General features: G+C 40.7%; 1 protein-coding gene across 1 annotated transcript in view; it reads left to right on the forward strand.

Moving 5' to 3' along the window:
- The window catches only part of LOC117504220 (lysine-specific demethylase RSBN1L-like), a 66,103-nt gene that overhangs the window by 36,842 nt on the left and 9,942 nt on the right, over positions 1-19,319 (forward strand). Inside the window, exons 5-6 of the mRNA XM_034163618.1 lie at positions 10,330-10,467; positions 11,678-11,820. Coding sequence (XP_034019509.1) covers positions 10,330-10,467; positions 11,678-11,820 — 281 coding nt within the window. The remainder of the gene's footprint in view (positions 1-10,329; positions 10,468-11,677; positions 11,821-19,319) is intronic.

The following is a 19,319-nucleotide window of genomic DNA, read 5'->3' on the forward strand; positions in this document are numbered from 1 at the left end:
TATTTATTTATTTTTTCTTATTCACAAGTGGTTTACTCACAATTTGCACTAGAATGTAATGAGGTCAGGCCCGTCAGGGGGACCTACGGACACTAGATTCGGATTATGCACACACTAAATCACTTCAAAAAATTTAAGAAAATACTAGGGATGTGAATTGTTCAACAACTCACGATTCAATTTGATTCCGATTCTTGGGGTGACAGTTCAATTCAGAATCGATTTTTGATTCAAAGAGCTCTGAGAAATAGTTATATTACTTAAAAAATGTTTATGTTTAAGAAAATGCTGCTTTATAAGGTTAATCAAGTGATTGTAGATGTAAATTTATCTGCCTTGCTCGTTCGGAGTTGGCTGGCAGTTTAGCGAAGCGCTGGTCAGTCGTCGGCAGAGACCGCTGCTCCCCTCTTTTAGCTCCGGGGGATGACATAGCATGTGGGCTTGCGGATTTGAAGTGTTTCCGAAGTACTTGACTTTCATTTTGCAGATTTTGCACACTGCATAAGTCATGTCAAGCTCCTTCTTACACAGCAAATAATAAAATCCAAAATGCGCCGGTGCTGGCTGACTTAGCTCTTCGTCCGCCATGCTAAGCTAAGCTACAGCCACTGAACTCTGCAGCTCACAAGTGTTTGAAGCACGCCGGACTCCCCCCCCTCGCGAGGACACTGTAGTACGGAAGCCTTTGCCTGACAAACAGTATACGCAGCGAGTAAGCAAGAAAATGTTTTTAAAAATGCTTTTTAAAAATCGATTCTTGGACATTTTGGATCGATTCAGAATCGTAATAAATAAGAATCGGGATTTGGACGTGAATCGATTTTTTACGACACCCCTAGAAAATACAATTCTGGAAAAAAAAAGTGCGTTTATTGACAGTAACAACTGCAATGAAAATGTTTAACACATATTTTACAACATGCATTTTAAAAGCAGCAAAATATTTATGGCAACAGAACATTTTCCAAACATCTTAATTAAAACATACTACACTCAACAAAACTATAAATGCAACACTTTTGTTTTTGCTCCCATTTTGTATGAGATGAACTCAAAGACCTAAATCTTTTTCCACATTTACAATATCACCATTTCTCTCAAATATTGTTCCCAAACCAGTCTAAATCTGTGATAGTGAGCACTTCTCCTTTGCTGAGATAATCCATCCCACCTCACAGGTGTGCCATACCAAGATGCTGATTAGACACCATGATTAGTGCACAGGTGTGCCTTAGACTGCCCATAATAAAAGGCCACTCTGAAAGGTGCAGTTTTATCACACAGCACAATGCCACAGATGTCGCAAGATTTGAGGGAGCGTGCAGTTGGCATGCTGACAGCAGGAATGTCAACCAGAGCTGTTGCTCGTGTATTGAATGTTCATGTCTCTACCATAAGCCGTCTCCAAAGGCGTTTCAGAGAATTTGGCAGTACATCCAACCAGCCTCACAACCGCAGACCACGTGTAACCACACCAGCCCAGGACCTCCACATCCAGCATGTTCACCTCCAAGATCGTCTGAGACCAGCCACTCGGACAGCTGCTGAAACAATCGGTTTGCATAACCAAAGAATTTCTGCACAAACTGTCAGAAACCGTCTCAGGGAAGCTCATCTGCATGCTCGTCGTCCTCATCGGGGTCTCGACCTGACTCCAGTTCGTCGTCGTAACCGACTTGATTGGGCAAATGCTCACACTCGCTGGCGTTTGGCACGTTGGAGAGGTGTTCTCTTCACGGATGATGCGAAGGAGATGTGTTGCACTGCATGAGACAAATGGTGGTCACACCAGATACTGACTGGTATCCCCCCCCCCCAATAAAACAAAACTGCACCTTTCAGAGTGGCCTTTTATTGTGGGCAGTCTAAGGTACACCTGTGCACTAATCATGGTGTCTAATCAGCATCTTGGTATAGCACACCTGTGAGGTGGGATGGATTATCTCAGCAAAGGAGAAGTGCTCACTATCACAGATTTCGACTGGTTTGTGAACAATATTTGAGGGAAATGGTGATATTGTGTATGTGGAAAAAGTTTTAGATCTTTGAGTGCATCTCATACAAAATGGGATCAAAACCAAAAGTGTTGCGTTGATATTTTTGTTGAGTATATATTCAGTAAAAACATCAATCTATGAGCATACTCATGTAAAATGCATAACATAACATCCAAAACTGGTTTCCAAATGTCTTAATTAAAGCATACCATAGTCAGTACTCATGTACTTAAAAGTGAATGTTCTATTTTAGATGAACAACAGTCAAATTATGTTTCTTTCGCGATTTTTCGAACTCTTAATATCAAGTCGAGTAATCGCGGCAGTCCTAATAGAACAACACAAGGTGTGCTGTAAGGTGACAGTTTGATCAGCCAAATGAGTCATTAGCGAGAGAGTGGGGGGCGGCGCACACAAAATGTCCAAATTGAATGTGCACTGCAAAAGTCATCTTCCAAAAATGGTCACACAGTATACGGTGTGTCATAAAAACTTTATTGTTTTTTAAATCTGCAGTTTGTGCTCATGTGCACTTTCATGGCTGTTCACACTAATGTTCCACAATGTAAACTAGCCATGTTGCTCCAAGCAAGGGCATGTATTAACGAAGACTGGAGATAATGTGTGTCACAGATCTGCATAGATAAATCTGTTAATTGGCTAACAGTATTTAATTAATGTATGCTAATTAAACCAAAGAATCAATTTATAAAACATGGACAGGCCATGCCTATTGTTTGTGCATGAGTTACTGTGCTAATTAGAGACTTTTTAGATCCTCGTTTCTCCACAGGAGGTAGAAAATGACAGACCCTGTATGAAAGCGTGCCTTCTTAAATATGCATTGTAATCTGGCGCGTAGTACCAATATATTGGTGTAATCCATAATACTACCGCAAATCAGAAGTGCTGTTTTGTGATTGCTTGTAGGGGTGGGAATCAAGAAGAACTGATTCCAGTTGAGAATCAGTTCCAAAATTTTTGAATCCATTGTAATCGTATGCGTCAGATTTTATCCTCCTCTCAATAGCAGCATGTTTTCCAGTTTCAGTTGATGTCGGATGTAATGGCATGGCATCACACTCTGCATCGAGCTATCAGAAAAACAGCTTCATTGACCCTGAAAACCTCTGTAGGTCTTCGTTTTTCCACACAGAAAATATATGAGGAATTGATAAGGATAAGTTTGATAAGTGATAAGTTTAAGGATATGATTCCTTCTTTATGTTCTCTAATGCCATATAACAACACAGTGCAGAGTAGCTACCTAAACTCTGTAAGGGAGATAGAGTATCTCGTCAATAGTTTTACATCCTCATTGAAGACAACTTTGGATGCTGTAGCTCCTCTGAAAAAGAGAGCTTTAAATCAGAAGTGTCTGACTCCGTGGTATAACTCACAAACTCGTAGCTTAAAGCAGATAACCCATAAGTTGGAGAGGAAATGGCGTCTCACTAATTTAGAAGATCTTCACTTAGCCTGGAAAAAGAGTCTGTTGCTCTATAAAAAAGCCCTCCGTAAAGCTAGGACATCTTTCTACTCATCACTAATTGAAGAAAATAAGAACAACCCCAGGTTTCTTTTCAGCACTGTAGCCAGGCTGACAAAGAGTCAGAGCTCTATTGAGCGGAGTATTCCATTAACTTTAACTAGTAATGACTTCATGACTTTCTTTGCTAACAAAATTTTAACTATTAGAGAAAAAATTACTCATAACCATCCCAAAGACGTATCGTTATCTTTGGCTGCTTTCAGTGATGCCGGTATTTGGTTAGACTCTTTCTCTCCGATTGTTCTGTCTGAGTTATTTTCATTAGTTACTTCATCCAAACCATCAACATGTTTATTAGACCCCATTCCTACCAGGCTGCTCAAGGAAGCCCTACCATTATTTAATGCTTCGATCTTAAATATGATCAATCTATCTTTGTTAGTTGGCTATGTACCACAGGCTTTTAAGGTGGCAGTAATTAAACCATTACTTAAAAAGCCATCACTTGACCCAGCTATCTTAGCTAATTATAGGCCAATCTCCAACCTTCCTTTTCTCTCAAAAATTCTTGAAAGGGTAGTTGTAAAACAGCTAACTGATCATCTGCAGAGGAATGGTCTATTTGAAGAGTTTCAGTCAGGTTTTAGAATTCATCATAGTACAGAAACAGCATTAGTGAAGGTTACAAATGATCTTCTTATGGCCTTGGACAGTGGACTCATCTCTGTGCTTGTTCTGTTAGACCTCAGTGCTGCTTTTGATACTGTTGACCATAAAATTTTATTACAGAGATTAGAGCATGCCATAGGTATTAAAGGCACTGCGCTGCGGTGGTTTGAATCATATTTGTCTAATAGATTACAATTTGTTCATGTAAATGGGGAATCTTCTTCACAGACTAAAGTTAATTATGGAGTTCCACAAGGTTCTGTGCTAGGACCAATTTTATTCACTTTATATATGCTTCCCTTAGGCAGTATTATTAGACGGTATTGCTTAAATTTTCATTGTTACGCAGATGATACCCAGCTTTATCTATCCATGAAGCCAGAGGACACACACCAATTAGCTAAACTGCAGGATTGTCTTACAGACATAAAGACATGGATGACCTCTAATTTCCTGCTTTTAAACTCAGATAAAACTGAAGTTATTGTACTTGGCCCCACAAATCTTAGAAACATGGTGTCTAACCAGATCCTTACTCTGGATGGCATTACCCTGACCTCTAGTAATACTGTGAGAAATCTTGGAGTCATTTTTGATCAGGATATGTCATTCAAAGCGCATATTAAACAAATATGTAGGACTGCTTTTTTGCATTTACGCAATATCTCTAAAATCAGAAAGGTCTTGTCTCAGAGTGATGCTGAAAAACTAATTCATGCATTTATTTCCTCTAGGCTGGACTATTGTAATTCATTATTATCAGGTTGTCCTAAAAGTTCCCTAAAAAGCCTTCAGTTAATTCAAAATGCTGCAGCTAGAGTACTGACGGGGACTAGAAGGAGAGAGCATATCTCACCTATATTGGCCTCTCTTCATTGGCTTCCTGTTAATTCTAGAATAGAATTTAAAATTCTTCTTCTTACTTATAAGGTTTTGAATAATCAGGTCCCATCTTATCTTAGGGACCTCGTAGTACCATATCACCCCAATAGAGCGCTTCGCTCTCAGACTGCAGGCTTACTTGTAGTTCCTAGGGTTTGTAAGAGTAGAATGGGAGGCAGAGCCTTCAGCTTTCAGGCTCCTCTCCTGTGGAACCAGCTCCCAATTCAGATCAGGGAGACAGACACCCTCTCTACTTTTAAGATTAGGCTTAAAACTTTCCTTTTTGCTAAAGCTTATAGTTAGGGCTGGATCAGGTGACCCTGAACCATCCCTTAGTTATGCTGCTATAGACGTAGACTGCTGGGGGGTTCCCATGATGCACTGTTTCTTTCTCTTTTTGCTCTGTATGCACCACTCTGCATTTAATCATTAGTGATCGATCTCTGCTCCCCTCCACAGCATGTCTTTTTCCTGGTTCTCTCCCTCAGCCCCAACCAGTCCCAGCAGAAGACTGCCCCTCCCTGAGCCTGGTTCTGCTGGAGGTTTCTTCCTGTTAAAAGGGAGTTTTTCCTTCCCACTGTAGCCAAGTGCTTGCTCACAGGGGGTCGTTTTGACCGTTGGGGTTTTACATAATTATTGTATGGCCTTGCCTTACAATATAAAGCGCCTTGGGGCAACTGTTTGTTGTGATTTGGCGCTATATAAAAAAAATTGATTGATTGATTGATAAGGGGAATAAAAAAAAGGAAAAAGATAGACTAATAGGCAGGATTGATTATGCCATCGATATCAATTAAAATCTCAGCAACTCTGATCCCTAGTTGCCTTTGTTGTATTTGTGGAGGAGAAAATTACTGGTACTTGAATCAGTTATAATCAGTGTTCACCGAGCTGTAACGATGGGGTGGGACAGGGTAGAAGTGGAGCCGGAGCACAGTTTGTCCCAAGGTGTGCCACCTACTGATGGCTTTTTGCCAGTCCATTTGTCAGGTCTGCACACTTTATTTATGATAATCATGATATTTCTTCTGTAATTGCAGCTAAAGATAAATGGTTATTTGCTGTCTTATTGGTTCTCTTGAAGGTGACTGTTGTATTTTTACTTTCAAAAGGAGGAGAGAAACAGTGTCATATTGCATCTTTCAAAAAAAAAAAAAAAATTTCTCCAGAAGCTGCACTACTGTCGTAATGTCAGGTTTTTGAACGGCGATGGTGGAAACCAACTCAGCTTGTTTAATTGTTTTCGTCTCTGCTTGCACATCTGAGTATGTGAGTCTGCTGAGAGAACGAGATTATGTCAGAAGAGTGATTGTGGGCGAGGCATGAGCTCGCTCCTTTGTTGTGACGCAGACTCTGTGATAAACTGACAGACTTAGTACCCTGGAGACTAATAGGACACCATTTAAATGAAGAGGCACAGAGACCTGGGCAAAGGAGAGAAGGGAGGAAGCAGATACGCAGAGGTCAAATAAAGCAGGGATGTGATGTGACGTGACGATGATGAGATCAGAAAACTTGTAATAACAGCTGGTTATACTGGATGAGCCAGATATGGGAATTGGAAATACACGAGGAAGAGGCGTAATGAGACTCCATCGGGGAATGGAGAGTTGGAAAGGAAGCACACAGAGGAAAAGGCAGATAAATAAAAGTAAAGTACAGAGTGAGTGAAAACATGTTTTAATCTTGTATTAATCTGCTATATTTTGGCTTGAATTGTCTTGTTTTTTTGTGCTGGTGTTTTGAAGCATTTACTGAAATAAAACTCATCACAAGCAGTAAACACATAAACAGATCAGAGCGAGGTCTGGTGGACTGTGTGTGAATAATAGATTTAGAATTTATCCATTTAATTGGAAGCGGACATGGTCTTTCCTAACACTCCCGTGATAACGATGCTTCGCTCTGTGCAAACAACACGGGGGTTACCCCGCTGCTAAATTATGCATGTGTAAACACGCACAGACTGGCAGAGGAAATATCTGCTCACCAAATAATACGCTAAAAGATATCCACAAACACACTCATATACGTGCAGCCTGAGGAAAAATTCTGTAAGTGCACACAAGGACTTGTTAACATGGATGAATTTGAGGCCATGTGCAGTTGGCACACACATGTATACACACTTTCTGTCAATATCTAGGTCACTAATTCAGAACCAGTGTTTATAATGTGTGGAGTATTTCAAGGTGTTAGCCGTCAACATCTTACAGCACAACTGTGTTTTGTTATAGTGTGTGAGGCTCAGTGACACATGCACAGACATTCTGCTTGGCCCTGCTTATGCAATGCAGTCTGGTTTATTTTCTTTCCATTGCAAATTACATGCAAAAATTACCGATGCATCTGGTTAAACAGATGCTCCAGCGAGCGTGTGACGCTTCAGTCTTCCTTAAAGTCCAGAATCATATCCCCAATTTGTAATTTTCAGCCTAATGGCATTGTTTTGGTTTTGAGGCTGTCAATGCAGATGGATACTTTGAAGACAAAAAAAAAAACAAAAAAAACAATGCTGAAGGGCTGAAAACCAGGATTTAGGGTGCGGTTTTGAAGAATTTTTAATTACCACTCTTACTGCCTGATTATTAGTTGTGGGTCACAGAAACATAAGTATTTTGGCTTTACTATTATTGCCTCATTTATCACGTTTTTTACCCAAGGCCAAAATCATACTCACGAGTGATGCTAGCTTAGCTTATGGCAAGCTAAAAGTGGACGCTCTTGCGGCCGATGTGCTTGATGAATTCCTACTCATAAAGTAGTTCCCAAACAATGCTTTATTTGCAATGACAGTGCGTTTTCATGGGTAACAAAAACATAAGAAGTATATTTAGCACAAGCACTTGTGTATCTCGTGTGTTTTTACGCCTAAATGATTGTAAGTCAATATACTAACACTCATCCAGCAGCATCTTCTGATGTCAGGAAATTCAGCTCTGTGTCAGGCGAAAGTAGTCCGGTGAGCGTTCCCACATTGCCAAAATAGCAGAGATGTCGCTCCAATGAGAGCAGCACGGTGAGCATGGTGGGCCAAAATGTGGCCATCGGGTATTGCGAAGGCCATATTTTTTATCCGTCCGTGCTCAGCAGAAGTCCAGTCCTATTACTGCCAGGGTCTTCAAATTCACAGTGAATATTCATGGGACACAGACCTGGGAAAAGTTCAAATATGGCTAACCTTGACCTATTTTAAGACATCAAAAGGTCACATTCTGTTTCTTTTTTTTAATGGTCATACGGCCGCGGGTATTTTAACATTTGATTATATTTATAAGCTACAGATACATACAGGGGGTAACAAGGCAAGTTATATGTTGTATGTAAAACAATGATGGTATTTTAGGGTCAATACATTGTTGATTATTTTAATATGTGGTGAAAATTAGTAACCTAAACCACTGCTTCTTTTAAGCAGCACTTTACTTTTGTTTATGAACCCCACATAGGGCTACCGGTTTTTATGTCCATTCAATCCTAATAATTACTCATATGAGCAATAAGAACATGGTTATCCTTGCTGAGAGAAAGGATGCTGCATGAGCCACCTAAGGTTTAGACCTCGGTGCTGTTGTGCTGGAGACAACCCCTCAGCATGGCAGTAGTCGCAACCCTCCAGAGGTCTTTGTGGCATCAATGGATTTCAGAAGCTGAGTGAGGAGTCGGTGTGTCTAGGTTTGCAATTGTCCTGGATCAAGACTAAGATCTTGGCTTTCTGTGACTTCCTCGACTCAGCCATCAGAAGTGTGTGCTTGTGAAGTGTCAGACTCACTTGCATTGTGAGTGAACATTGGTTATAACACAGTGACCATATGACGTGTATCGCTGGGCATGATCCAGTATGTACATTGATGGTTACTTTCTTGGGATGGGGATGGACTGGTTTTCTGACTGGATAGTTACTCACCAGGAGCCAGGGGATCCCCCGGTGTGGTGAATGCAGTCCAGCACATGCTTGCAAACCTGTGGTAATAACACTACTTTAACATCAAGACACTTTGGAGCAGCTACTTTGAAATTCACTACGTTGATCGAGGACACATTGGAGAGAGACATCAAGCTCATTCTCCTTCAGTCTTTACAATTCATGTTTTCCATCTTCATCATCCACGCTGTCCATTTGCGTCCTCTCTCCCTCGTCTGTTTTTGTCACACTCCTGCTCCCCATCTCCACTCCTCTGCTTCTCTCTTTAACATCTTTCAGCCATTCATTTCTTTCTATATTTTTTAAATTTCTTTTTTCCCTCCCTCGCCACGTTCCTTCTCTCACTGCTCTCCTCCGGTCATCACTGAAATCAGCACCTTGCTTGTTTTTATCTGCTCTCCCGCTTCCCTACTTTTTTTTCCTGTCTTTCTCTGCCCTTCACTCCATTTCTCTCTCTCTCTCTCTCTCTCTCTCTCTCTCTCTCTCTCTCTCTCTCTCTCTCTCTCTTTCCCAGGCTTGTCTTCTTTGACTTTCTCTCCTCACTGTCTCTCTTAGCCGCTCTCACTTTATCGCTGTCTTGTTGTCAAGTGGTGACTCACTGAAGCTGTGCAGCCAAGGATCCGTCCAACAGGCGTTCGCACCCTGCCAAGAGTGCAGCATGCAGGCCACATGCTGGACGTACTGCACACACATGTGCATGCTGTTGAGCGCCAAGGGTACAGAAGATATTTTAGACATGTCCACACAGTCTATTTTGTACCCTGTAATGATGAACATGCATCATAAGGCTTGTTTTTAGTTATTTGAATTTTTGTAGTTCTGTTTCGGTACACATTATGAAATATTATCAGTATGATTAGAAACTAGATATTATGCAGTACAACCTACTTTGAGTTCACATTTTATATTCCTTCATTCCTGTTCTGTATTTTTGACACAGATGGAACAATTTAGACTGTCAAAAATCTAATCACTTACTTTCAGTTCTAAAAAATAGTCCTTACAAAAAATAGTAATAATAATAATTTGTTAATTGTTGCACTCCTTGTTGTAGCCTCTTACTAGAATTGTGTAGATAATGCAGGTAGAGATAATGTAGTCTCCATATATGCCTGATGATGTTTTTTTCCCATAAAGAACTGTTATCTTATTTATGAAAATGTTGAAAAGTGCCCTATCTCACAATGTTAAAGAAATGTTCTGATGCAGTGTGAAAAATGACTGCTGTTTTTGTTCAGTTTCAGTTCTTCCTTCAGTAGAAACATTCTAAAAACACACCTGGAACTCTGCCATGGAGTGCACCAATAAATTTAAATTATTACCTGATGAGTAAAGTCAGTGTCTTTCTTCTTTGGTTGCTGCAGGTGAAAAAAACATACAGTCACGGTACCTACAGAGCCGGTCCAATGAGGCAGATCAGTCTGGTGGGAGCTGTGGATGAGGAAGTCGGGGATTACTTCCCAGAATTCCTCAGCATGCTTGAAGAGTCTCCCTTTCTAAAGGTAAGTCAGAGGAAAAACCCATTGCTTATTACTATTTAGTCAGTGTATCACTCCAAAATGTTGAGTGGACTGTTGAGTGTTGAGTACAGATAAATGCAAAGTAAGAGTGAAGTAAGAACTCTGTTTTTGTTGATGATGTTGTAATTGTGCAAGTCTGTGTTTTATAAATATTTCATTGATCTTAATGCGGGTACTTAAAATATTATACAGGGTGAATACAAAAACACTCCTTGGTTTCAAATATTTATAAGAGCAAAAGTCACATGAATATTTGTACAATTTTGAAGAAGTACCTGCAAAAGAGAAAAAAATTTAATGAGTTTCTGCAACGGTTGACACCAAAATTGTAAAATTATTCATGTGACTTTTGATATTATAAATAATTGAAACCAAGGAGTGTTTTTGTCTTCACCCTGTAGATTGCTAAGAATAGACTTAACTCCCTGCAAACTACACATTACAACATGTAATGAAGCTGAATTTAAAATAAAATAACAAAAACACATGAAGACATCTGATTATTACATCCGCCAAGGACGTAATTAAATCACCCGCTTTTATTTATTTATTTATTTTCTGTCTGTTATCAGGACTACGTTTAAACTACTGCACAGATTTTGACGAAATTTTCAACACAGATGGATATTAGGCCATGGAAAGACTTCACTTTATATAGGATTACGTCAAAACTATTTAACAGATTCTCACCAAATTTGCACCACAGATAGATATTAGGGCATGGAAGACTGCCACAGGCTGAACAGATGGACAGATGGAGCTACAGCATCAGTTACACACCTAATACTCTCAGCTGTGGCTGGGAAAATACAAGTGTAAATATTGTCAAAACAGCGCATTGTTTAGTTTGAGAAGATGGTTGAGTTTTGAAGCAGCAGTACAGAGGAACAAACTGCCAAAATGCTGTTTTCTTGCTTTCCTGAAATACAGGCTTGACAGTCTTTTCCTGTTTGCTGTTCTGCTTTGAGACCTCAAATCTCCTCCATGCTGTGTAGGGAAGTGGTGTCACACGCTGAATATGAAAGGCTGCACATACTCTGAAATGTTAGCACTATGAGGCGAAGGCTTTGGATCTCATGTGGCATTTTGGACGTCTGCCCCACTGAGGATTTTACTGCCATATGATTGTCATTGCTCATCATCTTTATTTTCTCATCCTCTCCACTCCTCATGCTGCTGACTCCCTCCGTAGCGGACACTGCCGTGGGGCAGCTTCTCCAGCTTGAGGCTAATTAATCCCACAGAGAGTGATGATGGCCCTATTATGTGGGTGCGACCGGGAGAGCAGATGATACCTGTAGCTGACATACCAAAGTCGCCTTTCAAAAGGAAACGGTGAGTGTTCATATGACACAAAGGGTGCTGTGTGTGTCCTGTAAACACACATTCAGGTGGAGACTGTAAGACAAACCCACAGCAGAGGTTTTGATTTCTTTAAATGGTTATTTGGCTACAGGTCTGTTTTGTGCATGCATGCATTTTGCAGCCTGTGAGGACTGATTATGAAACACGGGAGCAAAACGTGCACACTCGTTTTAAGCAGCAGTGGTGACAGCGCGGAACTCGGCTGTTTGTCACATTGTCACTGCGTGCATGGAAACATGAGATCCATCTCACGCATGCTTTCTGTAAGTGTGACCATTTTGTGTGTGTGTGTCTGTCTGACTGCCACCGTGTAGACATCTGGCATGTGCGCTCACTGTTTAGATGAGATCATGGTTATGTTAATCAATTTGACATCAGACACGATTTCACGTGGCAGAGCGCCAGGTCACGAGTTCTTGCTTTACAGCATTTATTTCACCTTTATTCTTGAATGACGATAGCTTAAATAATAATATTTTGGAAATTTTAATATGGCATTTTTCAACTTTAAGATTGTCTTACATGAGTAAGGAGGGAGGTAACAGAAAAACAATTGCTTTGCTGTTGGTGTCAGCCTGACGTGTTCCTGTAAATGTGTACAGTGTGTGGTCCATGTATGAAGCGATGGTGCGGCGGTCTGCAGCCACTAACAGAGTACTATTTATGTTGGTATGGGTCTCTCCCTCCGCTAGTTCAGTAGTGTTGTTGCATTTGTTGCAGCAAATGTTCTGCAACTCTAAAATCAGTCAAATTTTATTTTATAAAGCATTTTCAAGAACATACATATTCAGCGTGCTTTACAATTTAAAATTGAATTAAAAGGAACAGGGACATCACAAAATTCAAAAACCAGTAGCTTTAAATGTATATCATGAGTAAATGAAATGTCAAATGAGCTGACTATTCTAAATAAACAAAAAATGCTGAAAATATTGATGTGTTGTGTTATTGTTATTTTTGGTGTCATATGCCCTGAGAAATGAAATCATAAACATGTGGAGTTTAACCTGATTTCACCTGCTGCTGATAAACATAAAGCTGTGAGGAATGTGGACTTTGATGACATCATGTGGGGTCACGCCCTTCGAGACCCTCTTTTGAAATCAATGGGGGGGGGGGGGGGTACAGTTTGGAGCCTGTGTTTTTTGTGGTCTTTGATGTTAAATACATTAAAATGTGTGTTTTATGGGAAATGCAGTTACACAACTAGTGGTGTTTATTAGGTGGACAGTTTTTCCAAAGTTAATATTTTGAGGAGGAAAGTGGGTGCTTTGTTTTTATGTGGTTTCTAAATTGCCTCTCTTCAAAAAACTGATCTAACCATGGATTGTGGCCAGGAGAACTTTAATGAAGTGCAGCTCCATCCAGAGATGGGTGTGGTGTCTGTTTCTGAAACTCTCCTGTCCTGTGCACCGGCAACATTTCCTGTATATTTGTTTTGTGTATTGTTTTGTAATTTGTGTCAGTAGCTTGGCCCAAGCAGAGGGTCACCCCTTTGAGTCTGATCTGCTTGAGGTTTCTTCCTCAGAGGGAGTTTTTTCTTACCACTGTTGCCTGTGTGCTTGCTCTGGGGGTTGGTAAAGTTAGACCTTACTTGTGTGATGCACCTTGAGGCAACTTTGTTGTGATTTGGCACTATATAAATTAAATAAATTGAAATTGAATTGAACTGAAGCATGTTGCCTCCCCAAATGTGTGGAATCAGTTGTGTTTGTGCCGCTGTGTCGCGTCATGCCATGCTAAGCTAAGCTGCTACATGTGGGACACTGGCAAGTCTTGCCAAGGAAGCTGCATCTGTGGTCACTGAGTCAGACAGAACGTGACAATAAGTAACCGCTGTTAACAGGACAGCCGTAAGTAAGTAAATTTTATTTATATTGCACTTTTCACAGACAGAGGAAGCCACAGTGCTGCACAAAAAAGGGTAGTAAAAAATACATACGTACAAACACTTATACAATCAACACAATAAAAAGCAAATATGATGGTCATAAACAGCTCCCTCCACTGTAGATTAAAACGGTTGGAGAAACAAGTGCGTTTTTGAGTTTACTCTCGAATGCATCAACAGAAGCAAGTGAGTGAATAGAAAGTGGGAGATCATTCCAGAGCCTCGGCGCGATGGTCTGGAAAGAGCGATCTCCTCTGGTCTTGTAACGGGTACATGGGACCATAAGGAGGTTCAGGTCTAATGACCTCAGGCTCCGAGAGGGAGTGTAGGGACACAGCAAGTCTGTAATATAAGGGGGAGCCTGGCCATGCAGAGCTCTGAAAGTCAGCACAAGGATTTTAAAGTTGAAACGATACTGCACTGGGAGCCAGTGCAGAGCTTTTAGAAGTGGAGTAATATGGACCCCCGTGACCTGGACCAGCTTACAGCAGTATGTGTTAATAGCCAAACTGAGCTAAGCTAAACTACCAGGAACTGGTGTCGCCGACTGAACGGTCCCCCTAAAAATTGGCCCGTCCCTTAGCCGCGGTTCATGAATTATCAGCTTGTTTCTGCTTCAAACTGCACTCCAGTCACCATCTGTCTCAGCGACAGATATCTGACGCTTTTGTACAGCAATCATTTCCACATAAATTCAGCATTATTTCATCATTAAAGATGGAGGAAGCGATCAGAGTGCCGCAGCTACACAAGCTGCTAGCTGATGCATTCACTGCACATCTGTCATTTCAAAGCCTCACCAAGTATCGCCTCGTTTCTGCTTAAAACTGACTTTAGAATGATTTACCTTGTCACCTGATGGTTAGTAATCCCATTAATCCATTTGATCGCTTTGGGTGAAGAGACTGAAATGATGCATGCGCAGTGGAGGCGGGGCAGACCAATTTCTAGGGGCAGACCGTTCGGTCTGCGACATCGGGTTCTGGTGACGGAATGCTGTTTTTTGGGACAAATGACAGCGCCACACAGTGGAACAATAATTCTACATGGCTCTGTGTGCAAACACTTTCACGGTATGTAATCAGTCTTATTGAGACTTATGCAATGTTTTTTTCTGAATACACTGCAGATTATAAAGAGGCAGAGACGGACGTATGTCGATCGCAAAATACAAAGCCAAATTACATTTGTAGACAAAAAGCAGCCTGGATTCACTGTGTGTACTAGCCTAAGTAATGATGTGGACTGTAAGTGGAAACAGGTGGAGTGACTTTCAGGCAGCTGTGACGATACGTCATGATTATGGATTAATATAGCTATCAATCTGTTGTGTATTTTTCAGATGCACTCTGGTTTATTTTACTTTTACGAGCTTTACCAGGGCCTGTACAAGTTAAAGAGTTGGAAGCAATGATTTTATAATCTGGTATCAGGGATCGAAATACACTTTTTTACCTACTTGCACTGGTGTTAGTAACAAAAAAATGACTTGCCAAGAAGCGTTACTTGCACAACCAAAAGTCAGTCATATCAACCTTAAAACTCCTCCTCTGATGTGTCAGACTCTTAATTCCTCTCTGGGGAGAGTTTGCTGCTGCTGCTGCTCTCCCCTCAGTTTTCTTTTCACGTGCCCGTGCGAACGAATCGTCCGTGAAGATTATTTTATTTATTAACTACACACATGTATAATAAAACAAATGGTGACTGGTTTATAACACAATTATGACAGAGTTTCAGGGGAGAGAGAGATAGGAACTACGGAGCCCTGGAAGTGTCATCGCAAAATATTTTGTATGTGGAGAGAATGCGCGCACGTTTTATTATATTGTGCGCACGTTGACTATTAGTCAACAAACCAGGAGACAGTGTAATACATTTCCCCATTAGAAATGGATCTGGTCAGGGTGTATCATGGTTTGGGCGCACAAGGACATACAGAGAACTCCAGCTGCCCAGCATGACATCATCTGGAGTTTAAGCATATTAAAAAGGATGCTGAGGTCGAAGCGTCGTGAGGATGACAATTTAGGTCATATTATGAAGTTAATTTTGAATGAAAGGAAAACATGCGCACATTTTATTAATTCAAGGGCTCAATTAAAGGAAAACATGTGCACGTTTTATTAATTCGAGGGCTTGATTAAAGGAAAACATGCGCACGTTTTATTAATTTGAGGGCTTGATTAAAGGAAAACGTGCACACGAATTATCACGGCCAGGAAAACGTGCGCACATTTTATTAATATGAGAGCACGTTTTATTCATTTGTGTGCTCAATTAAAGGAAAACGTGCGCACAAATTATCATGGCCAGAAAAAAAATATCACTTTAAGTGACTCCCGGGTTCCGTAAAGGAAATGCAGCGGCAGCCACTTTTTTTTTTCCGCATGCGAACTAATCGTCCGTGAAGATAATTTTATTAACTACACAGATGTATAATAAAACAAATGGTGACTGGTTTATAACACAGTGATGACAGAGTTTGAGGACAGAGAGAGAGAGGAACCGCAGCCAGCCAGTTTTTTTTTTTCTTTTTTTTTTTTTTTATAATTCAAGTATTTATTAGTGTTTCAGTTGGTACATGGCAAATCCAATATATTCCTATCAAAGAATTATTTGTCGTTTTCTTTTCTTTGTTTACATGTGCGTGCGCGAACACAACAAATGGAGCACAGCAACTCGCTCCGTGTGTCTGAGTCATAAAATGCAGGGAAGATGAAGACAACACACTGGAAATTGTTTTTTCCTTATTTATTCCTTTATTGGTTCATTTTACTGGTGCTTATAGTTATAAAACTGGGATAAAGTTACTTGCACCAGTGCAAGTGCAGTATAAAATTACGTGCACTGCTCGACTAGCACATGCACGTACTATTTCGAACCCTGGGTATATAATTTTTTAAAGATAGTGTTGACTAGAGCGATATATGCCCTTTTGCTTAGGCCACTGTTAATCAAAATAAATAAAATGATTATACAGTTTTGATAATTGATCAGTCATTTTGAGTCTTTTTTTAATACTCAAATTATTTGATTTCAACTTCTTAAATGTGAATATTTTGTCATTTATTTTACAAGCTGTTTCATCCTTTCTGGCAGTAAACAGAATATTTATAAACTGTGGACAAGAGAAGGCATTAAAAGCATTTTTTTGAGATCTGGGTAACATTGATCAACATTTTTAACCATTTTTGACATATTGTGGACCTAACAATGAATTGACTAATTGAGAAAAGCACGCAGGTGATTTTTTTTTTTTTTTTTTTTAAGAAAATAATCAGTAGTTGCTGCCATATTTATGATGTGTGATTTATTTAAAAAAAAAAAAGTGTAAATTCAAGACACAGAGATAGCAATTTTGTGTGTAGTTGTCACAAACATTTGTGAAACGATCTGTTTACAGAGAAACACGGGGATGGAGAGAATGGAGGGGGGAATGTTCCCTCGCAGCTCGTCACAGCTTTTCTCCAATTATCCCTCCTTTCTGTCCTCGTCTCTTATTGCAGCCTCTAAATATCTTTGTGTCTCTCGCTCTCTCTAAACGTCATCTTGTTCCGATGATCTCATTTATTTGAAGGGGGATATTGGTGCGTTGTTACTTTAAGGAATTCAGAGAAAACGCACAAGACCGATGAATAAGGAGTACTCTTGGAAGAAATACGACAGGATCTTGTTTGCAGTTTGTCTGCATTCTGATTACGTGTCAGCAGAAGGAATGTTGTTTATATATGGTGTATAGTGTTGCCCCCCACCCCCCATGAGAGGCTTTAGTGAAAAGGTCAAACTGCTCCTGACACCAGTGAGATGCTCGGTGGTCTGTTTATGCTGCTCAGAAAATGAAAATAAGCTCAGCTCTGTCGGGTTTCAGCTAAGTGACACCGTGCTTCCACAGATTTACAGTCACTGTGCTGTGATCATGGTAGCCGGGGTCGGCACATGCAGAATGCGCTGTTCCTGTTCACACATGAATAAGCAATGACCCGCTTAGTCCCAAAGTTTGTCTGAATGAGAGCAAATAGGAGGCGACCTGTTCAAGAGCTGCTGCAGCTTTAAGATGTCAGGTGCATCTTACTCTCCTTTCCTTTTCTCTCCACACTCCTTTTATCCTCCTTCACCCTGCTCCCCTGACTCTCTCCTCTATACCTCATTTTCCACTCATCTCCTCTCTCCCCCTTCTTCACCCCCTCACTTGGTGGTGATTTTGGTGCATTTTGATGGCGATGCACGCGCGGCTCTAGAACCAGCACACAGTTAAACAGTTGCAGCAGATTTGCGATCTCTCTCTCTCTTGAACGTGCATGTTCAGCAGTCCTCCCTCTGTTTCACTTAGTGGTTTTACATTCATTACTGTCAGCCTGCAGTCCGCTCCGATACACTGATCTCTGTCTGTGTGTTTTCATCTTAGCCCTCTCCTCCTCTGCTGCTTTTGTTCCCTTTTCACTGCCTCTCTCTGCTTATCTCTGAATGAATGAATGCACAATTCGGTGTTCATCACAGGGAGTCTCACCACTACTCTGTGCGTGCCTGTTTGCGTGTTGTGCTCTTGAAGGAATGGTCGTGTGCGTTTTTATTCTCTGCCGCGAGTCTGACTGCAGCTCCACTGAGTCTGATCCAGTAGTGAGCTGACTGCAGAGCTTCTATTGTTTGGCAGTGCGGCTTATTTTAATCCTGCTGCTTCTCACATCTTCAGTCTGTATGCTTGAAGCCATTTCTTTATGCATGTGCTGCTGTAGCACGACTGTATCTGCTCCTTTTTTTCATAATATTTGCAGTGATTTCCGTTTAATTACGGATTCATCCGTATGGGAGAATTAGTCATTTATTTATGTAGGAATGTTTATTCCTCGTAAACAAACGTTTGAGATGGTCTGTCCATGAGTTCTGTAAGTGCAGCTCCTCCATTTGGTGGATTTCAACAAAACTTCACACAGTAGTAGCACAATATATGTGCATGAAGGGAATTAATTCCAAACAAACATCATCAATGAGAGATAATTGGACTTTGTTCTTTTGTTTTAATAATATTGACCAGTTGCATCTGTGAGCAGACCTGTTGGGCTCTTCAGTACAGATGTTGACCAGCTTTGTTGTGTTGCTTTTATTTATTTATTGCATTTGTTTATTTAACTGCAGAAACTTTACAATCACAGATATATAATCTGTATTCCAGCTAGCCTGATTTTGGAGGGCACCGCCCCCTGCCCTCCTGCAGCTGCACCCTGCCCTCCCATGCCCACGTCCTGCCCATATTTGGTTCATACTGCTAGTTTCCCCCCCACCTTCCCAACCAAGCAGCAGGATCAGCAGTTCCATCATTATGACTGTAGTTTGAAGTAAAGCTGTGAATGTATTTGGGCTGCACAGTTAACTGCATCCAACTGTGTGATTTTACAGCGCTCAGTGTGATGACCCACTGGTCGCCAGTTTCACCTTCATTAGAAGGCTGGTGCGTACATTTCCAAAACTGATTGGGAATCAGTGATGTGAATTTTCATCTTGCCGTAGTGATTTTGTGTGCGTGTTTCGGGTGGATGTGTAGCTGTCACAAGCTTGCCAGAGCAAAGAGGAGAACTGTTGC

This window comes from Thalassophryne amazonica, chromosome 22 (assembly GCF_902500255.1).
Source record: "Thalassophryne amazonica chromosome 22, fThaAma1.1, whole genome shotgun sequence".
NCBI lineage: Eukaryota > Metazoa > Chordata > Actinopteri > Batrachoidiformes > Batrachoididae > Thalassophryne > Thalassophryne amazonica.